Source organism: Erythrolamprus reginae, chromosome 4 (assembly GCF_031021105.1).
Source record: "Erythrolamprus reginae isolate rEryReg1 chromosome 4, rEryReg1.hap1, whole genome shotgun sequence".
Taxonomy (NCBI): domain Eukaryota; kingdom Metazoa; phylum Chordata; class Lepidosauria; order Squamata; family Dipsadidae; genus Erythrolamprus; species Erythrolamprus reginae.
The window spans coordinates 105,638,480-105,664,974 of NC_091953.1; the positions used below are offsets into that span (position 1 = coordinate 105,638,480).

The window sequence follows — 26,495 nt, forward strand, 5'->3', positions numbered from 1 at the left end:
TATTTCTGGACTCTCTCAATTGTGTTAATGTCAGATATGCAATGTGAGTTCCATACAGGCGAGCTGTATTCTAGGATTGGTCTGACAATTGGCATTTATTGCAAGGTTAAGAATGTGAGCTTAAGGGAATGAACCATAAGTTTGCAGATGCACATTTTGTCTATAATTCCAAACTGCCAGCATAGCTTCATTGTTTTGTCCTAGCAAAACAGCTTTGCCTAATAAATGATGGTTCTCAGGTTTTACTTATGTAGTGAAGTTTCTGTAAAATGCTATATATCTTCTATTGGCTATACAGTGGTACCTCTACTAAAGAACTTAATTCATTCTGTGACCAGGTTCTTAAGTAGACAAGTTCTTAAGTAGAAGCAATTTTTCCCATAGGAATCAATGTAAAAGCAAATAATGTATGCAAACCCATTAGGAAAGAAATAAAAGCTTGGAATTTGGGTGGGAGGAGGAGCAGGAAGAAGAGGAGGACAGTCACTGCCGAAGGAAGGAGAGGTGAGGGGAATAAAAAAAATCCAAAACTTTAAGGCTTAAAAAAAAAAGAGGGCCCAGAGAAAGGAAAACACTCCCTTTGTTCTGGGCTGCCAAAGACTCCTTAAGTGCCACTGAAAGGCTCCTCTGGCAGCCCAGAAAAGCCTGATATGGCCTGGATTAAAGGGGGAATGGCAGGAAACTGGCTGGGCCTTCATGCTGCTCTCAAATTTCCTGGGAAATTTTTCCAGGCTCGGGTTCTTAAGTAGAAAATGGTTCTTAAGTAGAGGCAAAAAAAATCTTGAACACCTGGTTCTTATCTAGAAAAGTTCTTAAGTAGAGGTACCACTGTATTTATAAAATATCATGTAGATATAGAACTATGAATCCTCTTCATTTAGTTGTCTGTGAAACCATTGCACTGCCACCTGGTGTAAACAATCTGTAAATACATGTTTGACTGTTTCAATGATGCACATTTTGCTGAAAATGTTTTCAGCATTATGCCTTGCACCAGAAAAGCAGATTCCATTCATTTTGGAGTTTCCTGTATACTTTAAAAGCCTTACTTATATGATTCTATTACTTGTCAAGATAGTCTGCCTCTACAAGATCTACATATATTTTATAAAACGCTGATAGTTAAATGTGAACTGGGTAAATTATATTGTAGCTTCTATTGAAGAAAAAGAAAGAAAACAAACATAATTGCAACTTGGAAACTTTTTTGATGCTACAATGTAAAGAAAAAGGATAGGGTAAAATAGTCATTAAGAAATCTTAATAACAAAAAATTCTTGACAATTAGAACAATTAATCAGTGGAACAGCTTGCCTCTAGAAGTTGTGTGAATACTCCAACACTGGCAATTTTTCAGAAAATGTTGGATAACATTTTCTGAAGTGGTGTAGGCTTTCTGCCTAAGCAAGGGGATGAACTAGAAGACCTGCAAATTCTATTCTATTCTATTCTATTCTATTTCTGTTCTGATCTCCATGTACTCAAGCTACTTCTGCTGAAAATATTATAACCAAGGAAAGATATTGGTTATTAAGATTCTTATTGGAAAGAATGCAAATCTTGTACTTTCCCAAAGAATCAGTATTTTATTCATGATATGCTACTATTTGCATTTTTTAAAAATTCCAAGGTGATTTATAACACAGATTACAAAAACGATTAGTCAGAATTGCAATGTATAATAAAGCCACTAGGGGCTGCTTCAAGAGTGGGAACATTGAAGGGTTTGATCGGTTGTTTGGTTATGTTTTCTGGGTATAAAAAGGCAGCTGTCTGAGGATTACCTCAGTTCCAGTTGTGTAGTTATTCAGTTAAACCTCATAATTAAAGAGCTGTTAATTTTCAAGTAGTCGTCTCCATCATTGTGCTCATTACTACACAATATTTTATATATACCCACATACAGTGTTCCCTCGATTTTCGCAGGTTCGAACTTCGCGAAATGTCTATACCACGGTTTTTCAAAAATATTAATTAAAAAAAATACTTCACGGGTTTTTTCCCCTACACCACGGTATTTCCTGCCCGATGACGTCATATGTCATTGCCAAACTTTCATCTGCCTTTAATAAATATTTTTTTAAATAAACTTTAATAAATAAACATGGTGAGTAATAATCTAAATGGTTGCTAAGGGAATGGAAAATTGCAGTTTAGGGGTTTAAAGTGTTAAGGGATAGCTTGTGATACTGTTCATAGCCAAAAATAGTGTATTTACTTCCGCATCTCTACTTTCTGAAATTCGACTTTCGCGGGTGGACATGGAACGCATCCCCCGCGAAAAATGAGGGAACACTGTATATAAGAATAACTTGTCATTTGATAGCTGATAACTTTATTACACGCCATCAAGTAGGTGTCAGTTCTTAGCAATCAGATAAATAGATTTTATCCAGGATGACCTCCCCCCAGCCTTCAATTTTGCACCCATTTCTACGATAATCAACTCTACCCACTTTGCTGCTGGCTATACTTTTTTTTCTCCCTCCCAATTTGACCACCACACTGGACTTCTAATCGTCTTCATATAAAGAATCGGAAATATGATACATTTGAGCCTAAAATAAATAAAATAAACACTCAGGATGAATACATTCTATGATCCATTTCTTTGTTTTCTTCACTATCCATAATATTCTCTAGAATCTCCTTTAACACCAACTTTTTAAAAAAATAAATACTTTTTCTCTTCTGCTATTTCAAAGACCAGCTTTCATTTCCATAGAATGTTACAGAAGAACCATTTTAAGATGCCTTTCTTTGATATTAATACTGCACATAGACTGACCTCTTCCAAATTGTTGGTTACAGTATTATTCCACAGATTTTGCTGACATAAAATCTTTATTGATTCTTCTTCAGTTGCTTGCCATATTTCTGCAGACATTCCATTAAGTTCTTACAGTGTTATGAAAATAATTCCAGGACCAGAAGATGAAGTTAGAATCCAGTTACAACATAACAATATGGTTGCCTAATCTGAACTGCAGAAATCCAGTTCTGTTCTTTGTCTTCATTTATTTTATTTATTTATTTATTTATTTGTTTTGTCCAATACACAATAATACACAATGAAGGTTATAGAGGATATATTCGAATAGAATATATTAAAGAAAGAATATAACTAGAGAGAATAGCAGAAAATATATGAGATAGAAGAGATAGAAGAGATATAAGGGATGGAAAAGAGAAGAGATAGAAGAGAAGATATAGGAGATATAGGAGAGACTATAGGACAGGGGACGGAAGGCACTCTAGTGCACTTATGTATGCCCCTTACTGACCTCTTAGGAACCTGGTGAGATCAACCATAGATAGTCTAAGGGTAAAGTGTTGGGGTTAGGGGATGATACTACGGAGTCTGGTAGTGAGTTCCACGCTTCGACAACTTGATTGCTAAAGTCATATTTTTTACAGTCAAGTTTGGAGCGGTTAATATTAAGCTTGAATCTGTTGCGTGCTCTCGTGTTGTTGTAGTTGAAGCTGAAGTAGTCTTTGACAGGCAGGGCGTTGCAGCATATAATCTTGTGGGCAATACTTAGATCATGTTTGAGGTGTTGTAGTTCTAAGGTTTCAAGATCCAGGGTTGTAAGTCTTGATTCGTAGGGTATTCTGTTTTGAGTGGAGGAGTGAAGGGCTCTTCTGGTGAAGTATTTTTGGACATTTTTGATGGTTTTAATGTCCGAGATGCGGTATGGATTGCCATCATCACTACCCCTTCTGTCATCTCCTCTTCAAAATAGGGAATCTATCATAAATTTTATTGGGTTCGGATACTGAAGAGGCAGGAGACTGGCAGTGAGATTTCACTTTTTTGGTTATAGTGAGCAAACATCAGCATGTTTTTGGGCAGGGGTTTAAATAGGAAGCCTTTTTGGGAAGGAACCAATCAGAATTCCCCTGCTCCAATTCCTTGTTGGACTGGAGTGAAAACTTCCCAGCTTCTCAGGACATAACAAATTTAAAAGTTTGATTGGAGATACTTTGCTTTTTTCTTAGTGTTTGCATTTGTGTATGCTTCATTGAGGACTTTGGCTTTACTCCTTTACTTTCTCTGAAAATGTTACATTTAGTAATTTTTGTTTGGCATTCAAACTTCTCTGGTTGCTGGGAAGGAACAATGGAAAGCGGCTATTATCCTCCCAACTCTCTCTCTCTCCGTCCTCCTCCCCCTTTTTTCTCTCTTTCTCGGTGTGCATGTATATACATATACATTCATGTGTAGTTCCAAAGCATAAAAATGCAAGTAGAGTAATAGATATCACTTTGGTAGGAAGATAACAGCATTCCATGAGCATTTGGTGCATAGCCATGCTGGCCACATTGCAACAGAAATTGTCTTTGGACAATGCTAACTCTTGACCAAGAAACAGAGATGAGCACACACACACACATTCTACCATATCACAAGATCTAAAATAGACACTTAACATCAAAAACTTGATTTAAAAAAAGCACAACAAATAATGTTCTTTCTTGCCAACTCAGAAAGCTCAAACTGCCCAAGGAGCTGTTGATACAGTTCTACAGAGGAATTATTGAATCTGTCATCTGCACCTCTATAACCGTCTGGTTTGGTTCTGCAACCCAACAAGACAGACAGAGACTTCAGAAGATAATCAGAACTGCAGAAGAAACAATTGCTGCCAACCTGCCTTCTATTGAGGACCTGTATGCTGCTTGAGTCAAAAAAAAGGGCTATGAAAATATTTACAGACCTCTCTTGTTTCCAGAATTGTGCATATAAAATCCTTGCGGCTGTAATAATGTGAATTATAATATATCTGTTTTCTTTACTAAAGTTTTGTCTTATGATTCCTAATAAAAATAGTTCGGGTTTTGCATGGATGATCTGAGAAGTAATTTGTTCTAGCATCCTGCACACAAACAGTTTCAACTCCTACCCTCAAAACAATGCTATAGAGCACTGCACACCAGAACAACTACACACAAGAACAGTTTTTTCCCCAAACGCCATCACTCTGTTAAAGAAATAATTCTCTCAACACTGCCAAACTATTCACTAAGGCTACATTACTATTTATTTATTTAATTCAATTTTTTTAATGCCGCCCTTCTCCTTAGACTCAGGGCGGCTTACAACATGTTAGCAATAGCACTTTTTAACAGAGTCAGCCTACTGCCCCCACAATCCGGGTCCTCACTTTACCCACCTGGAAGGATGGAAGGCTGAGTCAACCTTGGGCCGGTGATGAGATTTGAACCGCTGACCTTCACATCTGCAGTCAGCTTCAGTGGCCTGCAGTACAGCACTCTACCTGCTGCGCCACCCCGGCTGCATATTGCTATTAATCTTCTCATTATTCCTATCACTCATCTCCTCCCACTTATGACTGCATGACTGTTACTTTGATGCTTGTATCCTTATGATTTATATCAACTTTTCTAATTTGATTTGATTGCTTATTTGCACCCAGACTATCATTGCATTGTACCTTGATGAACATATCTTTTCTTTTATGTGCACTGAGAGCATATGCACCTCCAAGACAAATTCCTTTTGTGTCCAATCACACTTGGCCAATAAAAAAATCTATTCTATTCTATTCTATTCATATATATGTATACCTCTCTGTGTGTGTGTGTGTGTGTGTGTGTGCTCATCTCTATTTTCCAAAGACAATTTCTGTGGTCATGGGGCCTGATCAGATTATTCTGTTGAAACATCAACTATTCCTTAAGGCTTGAAAACCAATTGTCCACCGTGGAGGGTAGTGAATATGTGTGTTCTGGGAGATTTTCCGAACAATAAAGTGAATGTTGCTAATGAAATCTTGTTCATCATCTTGTAAAATATAAAGATGATGTGTTCAGCTGACACAATAACTTAGGAATGTTCTATCCCTTTGTGAAGTTTGGTTTCCCGACCTCTTTCCAAAGATGAGAAAAGAAATTGAGTAACAACTCATGCATGGCTAGAGGAAACCTTTTTATCAAATCTGATTAAAGAAGAGGTCATTGTTTGTGATAGTAACAAAGGGACAATATTTGTTTTCCACTACTATTGCTAGTAAATGTTTTGCAAGCAATTGTTCTGGAATAAAAAATAATATGACTTTAGCAATTGAGTTGTCAAAGCGTGAAACTCATTACTGGACTCAGTAGTGTCAACCCCTAACCCCTAACATTTTCTCCTTAGACTATCCACGATTGACCTTTCCAGGTTCCTAAGAGGTCAGTAAGGGGCGTACACAAGTGCACTAGCGTGCCTTCCGTCCCCTGTCCAATTGTCTTTCCTTTCTCTCATTTTCTTCCAACTTATATCTTCTCCTCTATTTTTATGTCTTTTCTTCTATCCTTTTCTTTATAATAATAATTTAATAATAATAATAATTTATTGGATTTGTATGCCGCCCCTCTCCGCAGACTCGGGGCGGCTAACAACAATAATAAACACAATATGTACAATCCAATAATAAAAACAACTAAAAACCCCTATTATAAAACCAAACATACACACAAACATACCATGCATAACTTGTAATGGCCTAGGGGGAATATATATATTACTATATGTCTATTCTCTTCAATATGTATTGTGTATTGGACAAAATAAATAAATAAATAAATAAATAAAAATAAATAAATAAATAAATTGGTGTAGCAGACATAGTTCCCTCTAAGCTGAGCAGTGAGCAATCGCTCACTTAAAAATCATCATCAACTCAGAGTTTTTCAAACCTGCCCAGAAGCCGAGAGGGAAAGAGTGAGAGGGAAAGAGAGAGAGAGGAAGAGAGGAAGAGAGAGAAACAGATAGAAAAAAGAGAGGAAGGAAAAGAGAAAGAAAAAGAATGGGAGTAAGGAAGAGAGAAAGAAAATCAAAATCTAGTTTGAAACTAGCTCAACTATTTAAGTGGCATTTTGATGTTGATAGAGTTGCCCTATTATGAGCTCACTGTTATAGACACACAATACAGTATTTTATTTTGAAATTCTCTGAGGCAAAACAGGGTGGGTTTTTTATTTGTTTGTTTGTTTGTTTGTTTATTATTTCTGTGCTGCCCAGTCCCGAAGGGACTGCCACTCAGACACTATACTTTTCCGCCCACCTCCCAAAAAAATTAGAGGGAACATTGGTAGCAGACCTACTGGGCTATGATATATTAAACAATCTGAAAATAAACTTAATCAGAGCTCGCTTGTGCAATCTTGAAAAAAATGCAAATCCTTTTTAAAAGTTACCGATAATTGCTGCATTTGTTCCCCTGCAAAGTATTTCAGAAATGCTGTATTTCTTGTACAAAATATAGCACCTTTCTGAACTCTTGAAAATTTTTCAGTTGAACTAGTTTCTTTGGACATTGCAATTAACTAAACTTGCCTTATTACTTCCTCTGCTTCCATTTCCAACTACCTTCCCAGCATTCAATTGCTTAAGATTGCTTGAATGTCAGAACCTGACTTACAATGTCTTCTGCTCCTTGAACTTTAAACCGATGGTTCGTATGTGGTACAAGTGCCATAGTGAGTAGAGAGTCCTACAAATATTAGAAATGGGTTGCTTTGTTAGGAAATGGAATTGGTAAGAAGGTTGGTAAGAAGTGCAACATTTCCTTATTGAGTCTTCTTAATGAAAAAATTCTTGAGATTGAGTACTCCATTCTAAATGATTCTGGGGCATATACTTCTCTCTAGTACGCTAAGTCTAGAGTTGTTGATCTCTGCTTCTATTCTTTATGGCTCATTTGAAGACTCTCCCTATATGTGCTTACATGGTTTTTATTCCATTCGTACAGCCAAAGCTTTCCGCAGACATTCACAGATCTATTATTCCTTCTTATTTCACTTTTCTGAATTAAACTGTAGCTCCAGCAATACCATTGTGAAGACTGCAAAGAATTTCTATCATTTCTCTGTTCGCTGAGTTGTTTTCAACTTATGTTGTTTTCAAATATCTCATCAATAAAAAGAACCAAAATGAAGTATAACTGGCATCTTGTTTTTATTCCTTTAAACTGTACAGTTTATAGAGTTATTACAGCAGAATTTGGAGTGCCAAGTACTGTATCCCATAGCATCCTTTTCTCCCCATGAAGAGGAAAAGCCAAAACAAAACAAAATTTTACATTAAACAGAAATGATAAAACAAGATCAAAGGATGTCCTAGTTTTGCCCTGGCTTTGCCTATTCTCTCTCTCTCTCTCTTTCTCCCTCTCTCTCCCTCTCTCTCCCTCACACACACACCTTGAATATATCTTTGAGAAATGTCTTTCAATAGGAAAAATGCCTAAATTAGAAAAGAATAGTTTATTAATTGATTATCCTTACAACTTTATTGGTGAGATAAAAATTAAAAAATAAAACAGTCTGCTTCCAGAATGAAATAAATGGAAGATAATGCAGTTATAATATATATATATATATATATATATATATATATATATATATATATATATATATATATATATATATATGATAATGCAAGGAGTCAGCAATCAGATAAGTGAATCTTTCTTGTACCATACCCAATTTGTTGGATCTATTATGTTCTTAGCTCAACAGCCTTAATTAAGAACTTAGCAGTTATGCTTTCAATGTTTACATTACAGCCTGGGAGGTAATAAGAAAATCTGTAACTCGTTTCTCAATGGGCTCAATGTTTCTGCCCAAACATAAATTTTAACAATTAATGTGAACATTACAAATGAATTATGTCTAGTTAGTTAAAATATATATTTTAGATTTTAGTGTTTGGATTTTTAAAAATTGGATAAAGGTTTTTGGATTCTTCTATTTTTTTTTGTTTGTACCATTAAATATTCATTGTTCTCAATATTTTGTTGCTCTTTTGTAGTTTGCATTATTTATTTCATAATCTTATTTTTTTTAAAACCATAAAATTGGGGGAAAGTGCATTCACGAAAGCATTAAGACATATAGGGGTAATCCTTGGTTAATGATGGTAATTGGGTCCAGAATTTCTATTGCTAAGCAACCTGGTAATAAAATGTGCCATCAAATGACCACACCACTTAGCAACAGCATTGCAAAGTGAATCCTGTGCCATTGTTAAGAATGATGTCATGTGGTTGCCATTTGTGATCTCCTGATGGCTTCTCTGTTGACTTTTTTTATTGGAAGCTGGCAGTGAAGATCACAAATGATGATCGTGTGATCATAATGCTGCAACGTCATAGTTACAAGCTGGTTACCAGCCACTTGGGTCATGATCCCCACAGTTGGGGATGCTGTAATGGCTGGAACTTCGAAGACCAGTACAAATACCACTTGTTCAGCATTTTAAGTTCAAACTGTCACGAGAGGTCATTAAACAAGGACTGTCTGTATGCTATGCAATGTATTTCCTGCTTTCTGAAAGATGAGGATAATAAAAAGAACAATTTTATTGACCTGGATTTTTCAAACTGGATACCACACAATGGGCTCTGCAGGCACAAGTGAAAAAAATATTTGCAAGAACTAAAATTAGAACAGTTTAAAAACAAGACATGTCTGCAAACAGGCAGAGAAAGAAAGAGAGAGAGAAAAAGAGAAAGAAAGAAAGAAAGAAAAAAAAAGAGAAAGTCAACACCCCATTTTTCTAAGCAGTTTATACAGTCAGCATATTGCCCCCAACGATTTGAGTTCTCATTTTACCCCCCTTGGAAGGATAGAAGGATGAGTCAACCTTGAGCCTGGTGAGATTTGAACTGCCACTTGCAGATAATTGGCAGTCAGCAGATGTAGCCTGTAGTATTGCACTTTAACTACTGTACCAACACAGCCCATTTAGTTATTAAAGTAAAGCTTAAAAAACAGGGTTGATCCTTTGCCATTCAAAAGCCCACCACTTTTGATCAGGTATTTGAGGTAGTAAAAAGGTTCCGTCATTGGAAAAAGTTTGAAAATTATTGATTTTGACTTTTTAGCAATAATTCACACTTTTAAATAAAACCTTTAAAGGAACTCATTAAAGTAAAAAAATAGTAACTACAAATAATGTAAAAATCACTAGCTAAAACATACTGTTGATGTAATTTAATAAATACCTTTTAACACAATTGTTAAGTATTGAGCCTGCAGCGTTTACTCCAAGGTCCAAAATTCAAGAGGGAAAAAGGAGACTGTTGATTGGTTGAGTCATTGACTTAAACCTCGTCAGCCCCAGGATCTAACAACTGGTGACAAGAATGGGATTCTGAAGGAGACGCCGAAATCCAGCCCAGTGGCAAAAGAGAACAGCAGCCATTTTATGTCGCAAAATTCAAACCGCAATAGTCCAAGATGTCAGCGTTCCACCTGCTGACTCCTTTCGACTTAGCGAAGGAAAACTGGAGGTCCTACATGACTGTTTCTGCTGTTTTCTAGAGGCCAAGGACCTCCAAGGCCTGGTGGACAACAGAAAAAGGGCACTCTTCCTCAGTCGCAGAGGACATGGGGCTACCTTTGAAAAGTGTTCGGAAACTTCAGATCGTGCAGAATGCAACTGCGAGAGCAATCATGGGCTTCCCCAGGTATGCCCATGTTACACCAACACTCCGCAGTCTGCATTGGTTGCCGATCAGTTTCTGGTCACAATTCAAAGTGTTGGTTATGACCTATAAACCCTTCATGGCATCAGACCAGAATACATCTGGGTCCGCCTTCTGCCGCATGAATCCCAGCGACCGGTTTGGTCCCACAGAGTCGGTCTTCTTTGGGTCCTGTCAACTAAACAATGTCATCTGTCGGGACTCAGGGGAAAAGCCTTCTCTGTGGCGGCCCCGACCCTCTGGAACCAGCTCCCCCCGGAGATCAGAATTGCCCCCACCCTCCTTGCCTTTCGTAAGCTCCTCAAATCCCACCTCTGTCGTCAGGCTTGGGGAAACTGAACTACCCTTTCCCCCCTAGGCCTATACAATTTATGCATGGTATGCTTGTGTGTATGTTTGGTTTTAATAAGGGTTTTTTAATTATTTTAAACATTAGATTTGTTACATGCTGTTTATTACTGTTGTTAGCCGCCCCGAGTCTACGGAGAGGGGGGGGCATACAAATCTAATAAATAAATGAATGAATGAATAAATAAATAAATAAAAAAACATGGGATCTTTGACACGGCCGAGTCTCTGGCAGAGCAAACACCAGTAGAGACATTTCTATGGGTGACATTGCAGAACAGCTGTGCTGACGACCTACTGGGAGAATTCTGCAATGTGTTTGACAATAGGCTTGGGAAGTATTTTTGCTAAAAATGAGCTAGTTTTTGCCTGTTTTTTCACAAAATTGGGGGCATTTTTGCCTTCCCCCAATCTTCAGCTCTCTGCAGGCTTCCCAGACCCTCTGTCCACCCCATTTTTGTAAAAAATGGGCCCATTTTGGCTTCAGGAAGCCAAACATGGCTGTAATTTTAAAAAAATTATTTGTTTTGTCAAGTATGTATTGGTGGTATACAAAGATATAATATTTATATACATGATACTAGTAAAAGAGAAACATTAGGACAGGGGACAGAAAGCACTCTGGTGCACCTATGCACTTATGCATGTATAAGATGCACTGACATTTCCACCCTCTTTTATGCACGGAAAGGGTGCAACTTATACTCCTAAAAATACTGTAGTTTACTCCAAGGACAATTCAAGTGGGAAAATGGAGACTGTTGATTGGTTGAGCCATCTAACAGCTCTCCATAAAAGGAAAAGCTGTCAGCCTGGCTCTTTGTTGGATCTTACTCACTGCTACAATAAAGAGCTGTTGTTTATGTCTGTTGCAAGCCTCTTCAGTCTCACGATCAACAACAATAGTTCCTTTAAAAATTTCATTGTTTACAGGTGATTCTCAACTTATGACCACAATTGAGCCCAAAATTTCTGTTGCTGAGCAAGACATTTGTTGAGTTTTTGACCATTTTACTATTCTTGCCACAATTGTTAAATGAATCATTGCAGTTGTTAAGTAAGTAACACAATTGTAAAGTGAATATGGATTCCCCATTGACTTGATCACATGGTCTCAGAACGCTGCAACCATCATGAGCTAGATTTATTTATTTATTTGTCTGTCTGTCTGTTTGTTTATTTATTTATATATTCAGTCATTCATTCATTAATTTAAACTTCTATCCGCCCAATCCCTAAGGACTCAGGGCAGCTTACAATAATATAGAAAAGATACAATTACAATAAAAAGAAGTCAAATATAGAAATCTAAAACTATAAAATCCCAGTTAGAAAACCCACAACTCAACTGTCCTATCAACACACATTCATGCCATTCAACACGATTCGGCCATGACAAATGTCAAATTCATGGCCCCCAGGCCAGTCGGCAAAGACAGATCTTTGTGGCCTTATGGAAGGCCAGTAGGGTGCGAGCAGTACGGACGTCGGGGTGGAGTTGATTCTATAGAGCTAGGGCGACAACAGAAAAGGCCCTTCCCCGCAGTCCTGCCACCCTGCATTGTTTCGTCGACACGACCTGGAGGAGGCCAACCCTGTGTGATCTTATTGGTCTTTGGGAGGTATGCGGCAGGAGACAGTCTCATAGATAGTCTGGCCCTAAGCCATGTATCTGGCTCAGTTGCCAAGCATCTAAATTATGATCATGTATCTATGGGGATACCCAGTGTAGAATGTGGTTATAGGTCACATTTTTCAGTGCCATGGTAACTTTAGTCACTTTTGAATGTTTGTAAATAGAGGACTACCTGTACTTCCAGAGAATATGAAGATTATCCTATAAAAATAAACAAGAACATGAGGGGTCCCCTGCACTCTCTGAGCTTATTTTCTTGCAGATGTTTCAAACTAGGCAACACATCTGCAAGAAAACAAGCAAGCTCAGAGAGCACTACATTTCAATTCTGAGTTACAAATATTATCCTCTATTACACAAGAATATATCTTAAAAGTATCATAGATAACATTTAGACATTATAATAGGAGAGACATTTATTTTATTTTTTATTTATTTTATTTGTCAAACATGTACAGGATAGTAGTTTGTATAAACATAAGTAAAAAGTGATGATAAAAAAGGGCAATAGGACAGTAGGACAGCGATGGTAGGCATCATGTTTCACTTATGCACCCCCTTTACAGACCTCTTAGAAATGAGGAGAGGTCACCTGTAAGGTTAGTTTTGGGGGTTTGGGAAAGAAACTACAGTCAGGTAGTGCATTCCAGGCATTCCACTCTATTGCTGAAACTGTATTTTCTGCAGTTGAGTTTAGAGCGGTTTACATTTAGTTTGAATCTATTATGTGCTTGTGTATTGCTGCGGTTGAAGGTGAAGTAGTCATTAACAGGAAGGACATTTTGGTGCATGATTTTATGAACTCCAGTTAGACCAGATCGGCGGCCACGTAGTTGTAAATCATCTAACTGCAATATTTCAAGTCTGGTGGAATAAGGTATCTTGTTGCGAGTGGAGGAGTGTAGAACTCTTATGAAATATTTCTAGACTCTCTGGATTGTATTAATGTCTGAAATGCCATGGGGGTTCTAGTCAGGTGAGCTGTATTCTAGAATTGGTCTAACAAATGTTTTGTATGCTCTGGTTAGCAGTTCAATGTTGACAGAGAAGAAGCTATGTAAGATTAGATTAACAACTCTCAATGCTTTTTTGACACTGTTGTTACAGTGGGCTCTGGCACTTAGGTCATTGGATATGAGTACTTCAAGGCCTTTGACAGAGTGAGGGTTTGTCATATGGTAAACAAGGAATGAGTTATCTTTCTTTACTTGAGTATCCTCTGCGGGAAAAGAATCCAATCATTGTTACTCTATATGGCATGGTTCCCGAAAGTGGTGAATATTGACTCTCAAGGGTTAACGCGACTATTACTACTACAGTATAATTATTGCTTAAAATAGTATTTATTAAATAATTTTCATGGTGGTCAATAAACAATCTGCAATTTCATGAAGGGTAGGATGAGATGAAAAATTGGTGGACTCGTGCTACAAGAGAATATTATTTTTATTATTTATTGGATTTGTATGCCGCCCCTCTCCGTAGACTCATGGATTTTTTAAAAAAATCAGTTTTTATTAAATATAAACATTAAAAAACATTTAAGACATTAAAATACAGACTTTAAACAAAACTGTACAAACAAAACATTAAAACACACAAACAAGGAAAAATACATTTAAACTTTATAAATCTTTTATGGTGAATTACATTGATGTTTTATTTCCATGTATATACAAGTAGGTTTAACTGTATTTCTTCTAGTTCTCTATTAACTGTTAACATAATTTCCTATTATATACATTACTTCTACTCCTTACATATCTTTACTTATATATTCATTCTCCATTTTATAAATTTCATTTCCACTTGCAACTATGTTTAATGAAAAGAAGACCAGGGGAGACATGATAGCAGTGTTCCAGTATTTCAGGGTTGCCATAAAGAAGGAGTCAACCTATTCTCCAAAGCACCTGAGGGCAGGACAAGGAGCAATAGGTGGAAACTAAACAAGGAGAGAAGTAACTGAGAACTAAGGAGAAATTTCCTGACAGTCAGAATGGTTGATCGGTGGAACTGCTTGCCTCAAGAAGTTGTGAATGCCCCAACACTGGAAGTTTTTAAGCAGATGTTGGATAAACATCTTTCTGAAGTAGTATGCTGCATACTATATGCTGCAACGTCCTGCCTGTCAATGACTACTTCAGCTTCATCCGCAACAACACAAGAGCACGCAACAAATTCAAACTTAATATTAATCGCTCCAAGCTTGACTGTAAAAAATATGACTTTAGCTATCGAGTTGTTGAAGCGTGGAACTCATTACCGGACTCAGTAGTGTCAACCCCTAACTCCCAACATTTCTCCCTTGGACTATCCACGATTGACCTCTCCAGGTTCCTAAGAAGTCAGTAAGGGGCGTACATAAGTGCACTAGCCTGCCTTTCGTCCCGTCCAATTGTCTCTCCTTATCCCATATATCATATATCTTCTCCACTATTTTTATATCTTTTCTTTATACATAATACAGTACTTCATGTCTATTCTCTTCAATATGTATTGTGTATTGGACAAAATAAATAAATAAATAAATAAATAAATAAATAAATAAATAAATAAATAAATAAATAAATAAATAAATGAGGGTTTCCTGCCTAAGCAGGGGGTTGGACTAGAAGATCTTCAAGATCCCTTCCAACTGTTGTTATTATGATTATCTACATTTGTACATCCTCCTTTCCGTCTGATTTCTTTCTCTCTATCCATTGATAAAGCACGTTCCAAACTTCGTAAAATTCTGAGTCTTCTTTGTCATTTAATTCATATGTTAATCTAATTCCGCACATTCTAATATTTAATTGAAAGATTATTGTTGCTAGCCCGAAGAGAGGCATCTACAATCATGACGTCATGGGCCAACGTATCTGAATGCAGTCCGACAAATCGGGGCAAATTATGTTCGCTTTCTTCGGGAAAAGAACTCAATTGTTGTTGCATGGAGTGAAGAGGGAAAAAAACACACACAACACAGCGCAATGTGACATTCCTCCTGGAGGCTTCTCTGGAGCTACAGTATTCCATTGCATCCCCGGAACCTTTTCGTTATGAAAACGTTGTTGTCCGACGGAAGGTGTTCCACGTTGCACCGTCCGGACTGCGCGGCATTATGGGGGCTTGTGCGATCGGGAAAAAACCCGTTTCTTTTCTTTTTTTTTATCCTCCCCTCTCGGCGGGGTTTGATTAAAATGGCGCCCTAAGGCAGGGGCCAGTCAAGCACCGGGTTGGTCGGCTCGGGGAGCGGCTCCGCCGAGAGGGAGGGAAGGAGGGCGCTCTCTTCCCGCCCCAGCCCGTCCGTCCCCCTCCGCCTTCCGCGCGCGAGGATGGCGAACCCGGACCAGAAGTCCCCCAACGTTCTGCTGCAGAACCTCTGCTGCCGCATCCTGGGCAAGGGCGAAGGTAACGGTCTGGCTCCCCTTTCCACCTTCCCCCAGAGAGGGCTGCTCTCCGGCTGGAAGAGAATCAGCGGCTCTTTTATAGCTGTCAGGGTCGGTTCGGAGCAGCCGGCTCCCCTTCTCAATAAGAATGATGATGATGATGATGATGATGCAGAATGCCAGACGGAGCGGACCACGGCGCGGGGTGGGCTAGTGGGCTGATTCACACGTCCCGGCAATCCCTTGGCAAGGGAAGAGAGTAGTTGCGGCTACCTTAGGCGCCTCTTCTTACTCCTCCCCTTCGCATCCCAAGCCGTGGTTCAAGCGGGAGCACACGGATTTGAAACGGCTGTTCAGTTTTTTTGCCTCTCGGATCTGAACCCGATCGTCCCCCGGTCTAAGGGATTTAGGGTCGTGGGAATCGTGTTTCCTTCTCTTTTGGATTTCCTAACGGAATCAGGGAAAGCCAGGAGGAGCAGGTGTGGAAGGCAGAGAGCCTGGGGGGTGGTAAACCTGCCTGTGAACATGACTTACCTGTATGGTAAACAAGATTTATTATTAGCTCTCAGTGAAAGGTGATTTCTGCTGGTCTGATAGCAAGCTGGAAATGCTGAGCTATGTTTGATTTCTTTTTTTAAATGTTCTTAGTTATTAGGCCAGTGGTGGCGAACCTTTTTTTCCTTGGGTGCCGAAAGACTGTGTGTACCCACTATTGCGCATGCATGAGTGCCCACACCCATAATTCAATGCTTGGGGAGGACGAAAACAGCTTCTCCCATCCCCTGGAGGCCCTTTGGAGGCTGGGAACGGCCTGTTTCCCAACTTCTGGTGGGCCTAGTAGGCTCATGTTTCACCCTCCCCAGGCTCTAAAGCGGACCTGGGCAAGATGCGGCCCGGGGACTGGATGTGTCCCAGCTGCTGTCTGTGACCGGCCCGCGGAGGTCAGTCCAACCCTTGGAATGAGAAATGGAGGAAGGAAGGAGAAATGGTATTACTCTGGCAATATAAAACTATTAAATATGAATCTCTCTCCCCTTTTATGGAAAGCAAACAAGTTCCTTGATAGATAAAAATAGAAGTAGAAAGAAACTAGACAACTTTAGGATTTTTTTTTTTAAAATGAAATAATCAGGTAGCATTATATGAATTGGATGAATTATTAACTTAAAACTGGATAAAGGAACTTTCCAGGATCATAATGTTTCATAATTTGGAATTACAGTATAGGGAAGTGATAATGACCAAATGATTTCAGTTTTTTTCATTTAGCATCTGTTACCAGCATATGTATACTGTATAGCAGGGGTGGGCAATTAATTTGTAATTATAATATATAATATAATATATAACTTCTAGATATGAACCGGATGTTCAAGATATAATATATAATATATATATAATATAATATAATATACTGTAATATAATATATAATTTATAATTATAATATAATTAACTCAGTTCTACCCAATAATATACAGTATTGGGTAGAACTGAGTTAATTATATTAGTTAATTATATTATATTAGTCTACAACCATCCCAATTTCTCATGCAGCCCTATGGCAAAATTAATTGCCCACCCCTGCTCTAAAGACTTCCCCGGAGAGTAAAAATGTTCTCCCCCATTCCCTGGAGGCTCTGGAAGCCAAAAACATGAGCCAAAAATCAGCTAGCTGGCACACACATGCACGTTGGAGCTGAGCTAGAACAACGGCTCGCGTGCCAGCAGATATGGGTCCGCATGCCACCTGTGGCACCTGTGCCATAGGTTTGCCATCACTGTATTAGGGTGATGGAGGGTTGTTGAAATGTTGATAGCAAACAAGCAAAAGATTCCCCTTGGGGCCCAGTTTCTTGTAGAATATTACAAGAGGTTAAGTACGTATGATTGCTTACTACTTCTCTATATATTTATTCACACACAATTAGGTAGGTTTTAGGCGTGCTGCTTAACTGAAGTCAACAATTAAGTAAAAGGATAGTGAGATATTCTATGCAGTGATAATATACATAGACAGATATGTTAAAGGGATGGGGATCTTGGGATTCCAAATATTACTGATGTCAAGAATCTACCTAGAACTAACTACCAGCACGCAGAAAACTATGTGATCCCCTTCCCTTTTGTAAAAGATGGATTAAAAGTTACAAAAACAAGCATTTGAAGCTCTTTTTCTGAAGATTTTTTTTTTGAAGATTTTAGTTCATAGAAGAGTCCTGACAACACAACAAACCGATCAAACGCTTGGGATAGATTTAGAAGCAAGTGAACTGGACGAGACTTGTAGAAATCAAGAGAAGTTCCAGGATTATCCACAACCACTTTTGGGGATATAACTGCACCAGAGATACCAAAAGGCTACTGACATGTCAGGAAAAATGTCCTAATAGACAACATAGGTCAAAAGGCATATATACAACCCACCTCAAACAGTGCTATTAAGGATCTGGCCATCAGGCAGGTGAATTCTGACATAATCTTTCAAATGTGGCATAATATGCATATGAAAAAGCTCTGCCAGGCTATTTGCCAGAGTTAACTCTACATCCTTACTCAGAAGAGGCTACTTATAGTCAGAAACAGTCCATTAGATTTTAAGGTGGAAATCCAAATCAAATCATGGCCAGCTGTGACCTACAGTCTTTGGAGAAAAAAATAACCACAAATGTTTAAAATCCTTATTCCAGACTAGCCATTAAACAATACATGTACCTGAGACTGATATAAAAAAGAAGCATTTTGAAATCCAAATGCCTGTCCACAACGAAGTATGCTTTTATCTCTAGTAAGGAAATCCAGAAAGGATATTTAGTTAAGTTCATCTATACCTTTCTTCTTGAGGTTAAAGACCTAGATAAGGTTTTGGTCCAAAACTTTTGTTGTGATGAGTACTCTTGTTCAAATATTTTTCATGCCAATTGTGTATTGTAAATTGTAATCTAGTAATATACCTCAAATAGGATCATTATTTGATTTTATTTGATTTATTGGATTTGTATGCCGCCCCTCTGGAAACTCCGGGCGGCTAACAACAATAATAAAACAATGTACAAAATAATCCAATACTAAAAACCATTAAAAACCCATTAATATAAAAACCAAACATACATACAGACATACCATACATAAAATTGTAAAGGCCTAGGGGGAAAGAATGCCTGACGGCAGAGGTGGGTTTTAAGTAGCTTACGAAAGGCAAGGAGGGTGGGGGCAATTCTAATTTCTGGGGGCAGTTGGTTCCAGAGGGCCGGGGCCGCCACAGAGAAGGCTCTTCTCCTGGGTCCCGCCAAGCGGCATTGTTTATTTGACGAGACCCGGAGAAGACCCACTCTGTGGGACCTAACTGGTCGCTGGGATTCGTGCAGCAGAAGGCGGTCCCTGAGATAATCTGGTCCGGTGCCATGAAGGGCTTTATAGGTCATAATCAACACTTTGAATTGTGACCGGAAACTGATCGGCAACCAATGCAGACTGCGGAGTGTTGGTGTAACATGGGCATATTTGGGAAAGCCCATGATTGCTCTCGCAGCTGCATTCTGCACGATCTGAAGTTTCCGAACACTTTTCAAAGGTAGCCCCATGTAGAGAGTGTATCATACCAGTTAACTAAAAGGAAAAGGGTTTTTTTCAGCCTTGGTTCTAAGTTCTCAGTTGAAATGGAGAAACTGATGATGAAAGACATTTTGGTAGCATTCACTTTGGTGTGTGGAATGGGAGAGCCCTCAATTCCAGTGCTTAGACCTTATGAAGCAAGGTTATCTTAGCCTTTTTTGGTTTGTTTTTGTGGAGCAGTAAGCATCACTTTGATCTCAAGGCTGGACATAAAAAAATCTCTGTGATAGTCATAGATCATACCTGTCCTATTCATTGCTTCATTATCAGGCTTCTATAGTTGAGATTCCTTATATCTGTATATAAAAAAGATTTCAGATCAATGTACTTTACCTTGTCATCTTCGCTGTATTGCATGAGTTGTAACTCTCAATAATAAATCACTGTTTCCATTTTCAAAAGTGAAGGGCAGCTAATTTTTGCAGGCCAGTGCAATTCATATATGTAATGGAATTGGTGTATGCTTGACTCAAAGATCAGGAATCGTATTGAGAGCTGTGGGATAAATAATTTTTTAAAAAGCCTTGAACACAAGATAATTCTGTTATGTTCTATTGCATTGTGATGCAATTGAATAAGACATGCCAAAAGCATGTCTTAAAAGTAGTACAGTGGTACCTCGGTTTTCGAACGCTTCCCTTCTCGTACATTTCGGATATCGAACAAAATTTTCTGCAAAAATTTGCTTCAGTATCCGAACAAAAATTCGGATACCGAACAGCCAGAGAAAATTTTGTTCATTATCTGAAATGTAATCCCGGCAGCTTCAGGGCGCTGAGGAGCTCTCTAAGAGCTCCAAGCTGCAGGAAAGGTGGGGGCTGCTGCAATCCCGGCAGCTTTGGGGGGCTCCTTTCCTCATTGCTTCATTTTATTACCTGTAAGGAGCTTCAAAAACTTTTTTCCTGTGGCTGCAACAGCGGCGATTTCCCTTCCAGTAGCAAGAGCCCCGGGAAGTCACGTAATGAAGAGAAGCTGCTGGAGCGGCAGCAATTGCTGAGATGGCTCCGCCGGCTTCACTTCATCACGTGACGTTCCCGGCGCTCTTGCTACTGGAAGGGAAATCGCCGCTGTTGCAGCCACAGGAAAAAAGTTTTTGAAGCTCCTTACAGGTAATAAAACGAAGCAATGAGGAAAGGAGCCCCCCAAAGCTGCCGGGATTGCAGCAGCCCCCACCTTTCCTGCAGCTTGGAGTAGCGAATTTATTTATCCCATTGGAAATAAAGAAAATAGATTTAATTGGTTCCCAGCGAGTTAACAGGGGCTGGGAACCAATTAAATCCATTTCCATTATTTCCTATGGGATAAATAAATTCGGTACTCGACCAAATCTGTTCTCGACCACACTTCTGGAACGAATTGTGGTCGAGTACCGAGGTGCCACTGTACTTATGGGCATAGTTCCCTCTAAGCTGAGCAGTGAGCAATCGCTCACTTAAAAATCATCATCAACTCAGAGTTTTTCAAACCTGCCCAGAAGCCGAGAGGGAAAGAGTGAGAGGAAGAGAGAGAAACAGATAGAAAAAAGAGAGGAAGGAAAAGAGAAAGAAAAAGAATGGGAGTAATGAAGAGAGAAAGAAAATCAAAATCTAGTTTGAAACTAGCTCAACTGTTTAAGTGGCATTTTGATATTGATAGAGTTGCCCAATTATGAGCTCACTGTTATAGACACACAGTACAGTATTTTATTTTGAAATTCTCTGAGGCAAAACAGGGTGGGTTTTTTGTTTGTTTGTTTGTTTGTTTATTTATTTAATATTTCTGTGCCGCCCAGTCCCGAAGGGACTGCCGCTCAGACACTATACTTTTCCGCCCACCCCCCCAAAAAATTAGAGGGAACACTGCTTATGGGTAGTACTTATGATTGGTAATGATCTTTAGAAAGAACGTTCTTCTTAATTAATTCCTTGAAGCTTTCTTTTTATAGGGCTTGTTTTCCACATATTTCAAAACTTGTTTGAAGGTCTGGGATCTTTAAATAGATTATTAATCATTACTTTTTTTCTACGGGCAAAATTGTGTTTTTAGGCAGCTGGGTAACTACTCAGCTGGAGGGGAAAGGAAATTGTACTAGGAGCAAAGGAGGCCATATTGTGAAAATAGGTCTGGCTCTAACCCTTAAGTTGTTTTGGAAGGCACTGATTAATTAATTAAATTTGTATGCTGCCCAACTTCCGAAGGATTCTGAGTGGCTTACAACAAGAACAACATTACAAAAGCATTAAAAACAATTTAAAATCCATTTAACAAAATCACACATATCTTCTGTGGCTGGAAGAGCCAGGTGTTTAAGGTTTTCTGAAAGACCAGTAGCATAGGGGCATTGCGGATCTCCAAAGGTAGATGGTTCCAGGGAGCTGGTGCTGCCCCAGAGAAGGCCCTCCCCCATGCCCCGCCAATTGGCATTGCTTAGCCAACCCTGTGGGTTTTTATTGGTTGCTGGGAGGTGTGTGGTAGGAGGCGATCCCACAGATAGTCAGTACAACTGGTTGGTTGTAGTTATTTGTAGTTATGATGGACTCAGAAAGCACTTATGGTCATAGTAAAGCTTTAACCCCATGGTATTTAGTCACTAAATAAATAAATAAAATATATAAATACATAAGTAAATTTAATTTATTTACAAACTAAATACAATTTATATGAATAAATATTGGGCTAGTTTGCAAATATTGTCCCCTTCTGGTAAAAAAGAACTACTCAAGCAGTCATTGTTATGGATTTTTCTGTGCAAACAATGGAAGGAGGACAAAATTCAGGTTTTGCTCAGTGTCATGCCGGTGTGTTTTAACTGCCTGTAATTACAGGGTAATTAGTCCAGGAAGACACACACCACACGATAAAAGGAAAACCCAAAGTTTTTATAAACAGAAAAACAGAAACAGCTCCCCTTTTAAACGTCAAAGGGATTTTCTGGTACACACAAGGCACAGGTTAAATGCAATCCAATTGCTCACCCAATAACTGGGAAAGTGAGTCCAATTCTAAAGTCCAGAGAGTCCACATACAATCTTGAACAGCACAAAAACCACGATCTTGACGAAACAATGAATCAGATAAACTGCCATGAGGCTAAAACACCAGGTTGCACTTTTATCTGTAGCACTAATTACAGCAGCCCCACCCAACCACAGGTGGCCTCATTTTCTCTTGTAATAATCCTTCAGTTGTCTCCTATGCATCACTCTATGCATGCGTGGATGTGTCATTAATTCTTGTTCAGAATCCAAGGATGATACAGATGATTGATCTCCTGGGCTGTCTGCCAAACTCCCCTCTTCCCTGTCACTCACGCTTCCTTGGTCAGAGGAGGTTTCGTCGGCAGATTCCACAGGGAGCAAAACAGGCCTGCGACATGTGAATGTTTCCCCCACATCCACCTGCACATTCCTTGGGGCAGGAGCTGGGCCAGAGCTAACCACAACAGCTCAGTAATCCTCCAGAACAGAAAATACACAAGGATAAATTTCTACCCACATGGTAACCTGAACAGCCAAACCAATAGTCAGTGAAACTGACTTCTACATGTATACAGTCACATTTAGTATGCTTGGCAATCTGTTCATACTTACAACCAGTTATAAACTCCCTGCAAACATGTGATCACCGTTTGCCAACTTCTCTGCCATCTTCTTCAGAAAGTCAGTGTGAGCTGGCAGGGAAGGCTGCAAGCTGCTGCTTCTTGCTGAAAGCACTATTGTCTTTGGAGACTGTGAATGGAAGAGAATTCCTCATTTAGGGGTGCAGAAATTAAAATCATGGAGATCTAGGCTTCTTTTCTGTATCCCACAGAAGGATGTGAGCTGTCCTCTGTGCATAAAGGAGATCTCCTCTTGTGGGCTGCAGAAGTGGAGCTTACATCTTCATGATTTAAGCTTTGTTTCTATATCCCATTGGAGGAGATTTCCTCTATGTATGGAAAACTCACATCCTTCTGTGGGCTGCAGAAGCTTACATAGTTTGGATGTTAATAGTTTAAGGGTTTTTTCCCCTGCATGCCAGAAAAGGGTTTTCAGCTCTACTCCATGCAAGGAAAGCAGCTCATCTGATGGAGAGCAGAAAGACATCTTAGAGCATCATTATTTCTGGTTTCCCACCAGAGAAGTGCAGAAATGGAGCTTACGATCGTTCTCCCCACTTCATCAGGCCTGGGAAAGCTCAATAAAATTGTGCTTATCGGCAGAATTTAATTTAATTTAATTTAATTTAATTTAATTTAATTTATATGCTGCCCAATCCCATAGAACTCGGGCGGCTTACAACAATAAAATAATACAATAATACACTAAAAGTCAAATATGAACAGGAACAAACAGTAAAAACCCATTAAACTAAACAATACCCCCCCCCCCCAATTAACCTAAACAGTCATACATACCTACATACCAGGTGAATCGCAATTCAGCAGTGACTAGATGTTAAATCTCACGGGCCCCAGGTCTTCAAGGCCTTTTGGAAGGCCAGTATAGTGGGAGAAGTATGGACATTGGGGGGTAGTTTGTTTCAAAGGGCTGAGGCAGCCACAGAGAAGGCCCTCCCCTGCGGGCCCGCCAACCTGCACTACTTAGTCGACGGGAGTTGGAGAAAGCCAACCCTGTGGGATCTAATTGGTCTCTCGGTGGTATACAGCAGGAGACAGTCCCACAGATTGTCTGGTCCTAAAATAGCACAAGTTGACCTCTTGTAGGAAGACTGCCTTGCATCAACTGGGCACGAAAAATAAGTGGAACATTTTACATGTGCTGTTGATCACCAAAGCTATCTGAGGCTTCCAGGGCCTCCTTCATTCTTGAGGGACCTCTCACTCCATTTTTTGGCCCAGACCATCGCTTAACAAACACAGTTAGGAGAGCTGGGATTGCAGTTGTTGAGCAAAGTGGTCGTGTGGGCATCTTGCTTAATGACAACTTTGCCCAATGACTGAGATTCCAGCCCTAGTTGTGGTGGTAAGTTGAGGACTACCTGCATTTAATTTAAATGTATAAAGATGTATTGTACATATTATACGATGATGTATTTTAATGCTTTGTGTTGCACACACCGCCTTCTCTGTGGCTTTCATCAACATACCAAAATATAATAAAGCTTCCACTATAAAGAAGTAAAAAAAAAATTGCAGGTTCATAAACAGAAACAATATAGGTAGGTTCTCCTGCTCCAGAAAGTGATGAGTAGGAATTTACTATCCTAAAGCCTGATGAAATATGTGAGGGAATTAATGATAGCTTCCCTTATCACCATGGCATTGTCCTGAACTTATTCTAGATCAGTTTTGGCTTTTGTTCCTTATGCATGTATATACTGTTTATCATTTCTGATGCTTTGTCTCCCAGAGGAACTAAGGTATGCTCCAGGATTGGTGCATATAAATAAACTACTCAGGGGCAATTTTGTCAGAGAGCCCAGATTGTTTCCTGCTCCTAGAAGCCAACTATTAGATCATTACACTCCCCAAGCACGCTCTAAAAATATGATGAGGTGCCTGGAGCCCATTGTCTTACAAATGTTGCTGATAAATAAATATGGTAGTTCTCTTCTTCTGTTTGTTTGTTTTTTTGGTTGCAAATATTACATAATGTAGAGAAGACAATTCGGAAGATCAGAGGCCTCAATATGAATTCCTGAAAATAGGAAGAAAGAATAATATCGAGAAACAGGAGAAACAAAAATGAAATCAAGACAACATTCAGCCTTGGCAGTTCTGTGTTAGCAAAAACTTCAGAAGAGAAGGATCTAGGGGTAGTGATTTCTAACAGTCTCAAAATGGGTGAGCAGTGTGGTCGGGCAGTAGGAAAAGCAAGTAGGATGATTGGCTGCATAGCTAGAGGTATAACAAGCAGGAAGAGGGAGATTGTGATCCCCTTATATAGAGCGCTGGTGAGACCACATTTGGAATACTGTGTTCAGTTCTGGAGACCTAGCCTACAAAAAGATATTGACAAAATTGAACGGGTCCAAAGACGGGCTACAAGAAAGGTGGAAGGTCTTAAGCATAAAACGTATCAGGAAAGACTTAATGAACTCAATCTGTATAGTCTGGAGGACAGAAGGAAAAGGGGGGACATGATCGAAACATTTAAATATGTTGAAGGGTTAAATAAGGTTCAGGAGGGAAGTGTTTTTAATAGGAAAGTGAACACAAGAACAAGGGGACACAATCTGAAGTTAGTTGGGGGAAAGATCAAAAGCAACATGAGAAAATATTATTTTACTGAAAGAGTAGTAGATCCTTGGAACAAACTTCCAGCAGACGTGGTTGGTAAATCCACAGCGATAAACATATATCCATTGTAAGATAAAATACAGGAAATAGTATAAGGGCAGACTAGATGGACCGTCAGTCTTCTATGTTTCTATGTAAAAGAAATCTCAGTCCAGGCAGAACTTAATCCAAGTAACTGAAGCTCTTCCCTAATTCTCACAAAAATGGATGGGTGGGTAGGACATTCAAGTCATTGAGATTTCCAAGTACAGTAATTAGACTAGGAGACCAAAACCATGCATGCTAATATTGTACTTTTTATTATAAGCTAATAGTAACAGAATCTTGAACGTGAGCCTGATCCTCTGATCCAGACTCTGATAGCCTGCAAATACAAAGTTGGGATTTACGCTGCATCCCCCCATCAGTAGTATACCAAGAGGACATACCGTATTTTTGGAGCATAAGACGCACCGGAATATAAGACGCACCTTATTTTTGGGAAACAAAAATAGGAAAAAGAATCTGCTTACCAAGTATTCATCTGGCAAGCATCCTTAGTCTGGTCAGTTTCAGCATATTATTTTATCCCCTGGTTAGGGCTTTAAAAAACCTTATTTGGAGAGAGCAACAATGAAAGAGCTTGCAAGCCAGTAAGAGCTGGGAACATTGTTAGAACCTGGTTAGGGCTGGAAAGAAAAATTCTGAGCAAGTAGAGCAATGAAAAAAAAAACCTGCAAAGACTTCGGGCTTGGAAAACATTCTTTGCAGAGAATAACAATGAAAGATCTTGCAAGCTGGTAAGAGCTGGGAACATCATTAGCACTATTAT

At 39.1% G+C, this 26,495-nt stretch overlaps 1 protein-coding gene across 2 annotated transcripts in view; it reads left to right on the forward strand.

Moving 5' to 3' along the window:
• The first annotated feature begins 15,577 nt into the window (after positions 1–15,577).
• TUBGCP3 (tubulin gamma complex component 3) overlaps positions 15,578–26,495 on the forward strand; it is a 99,567-nt gene continuing 88,649 nt past the window's right edge. The window contains exon 1 of one of the 2 annotated variants that reach the window (XM_070751152.1): positions 15,578–15,873. In XM_070751152.1, the coding sequence (XP_070607253.1) occupies positions 15,798–15,873 (76 nt within the window). In that variant the 5' untranslated portion in view covers positions 15,578–15,797. The remainder of the gene's footprint in view (positions 15,874–26,495) is intronic. The other variant, XM_070751153.1, reaches the window with a different exon arrangement.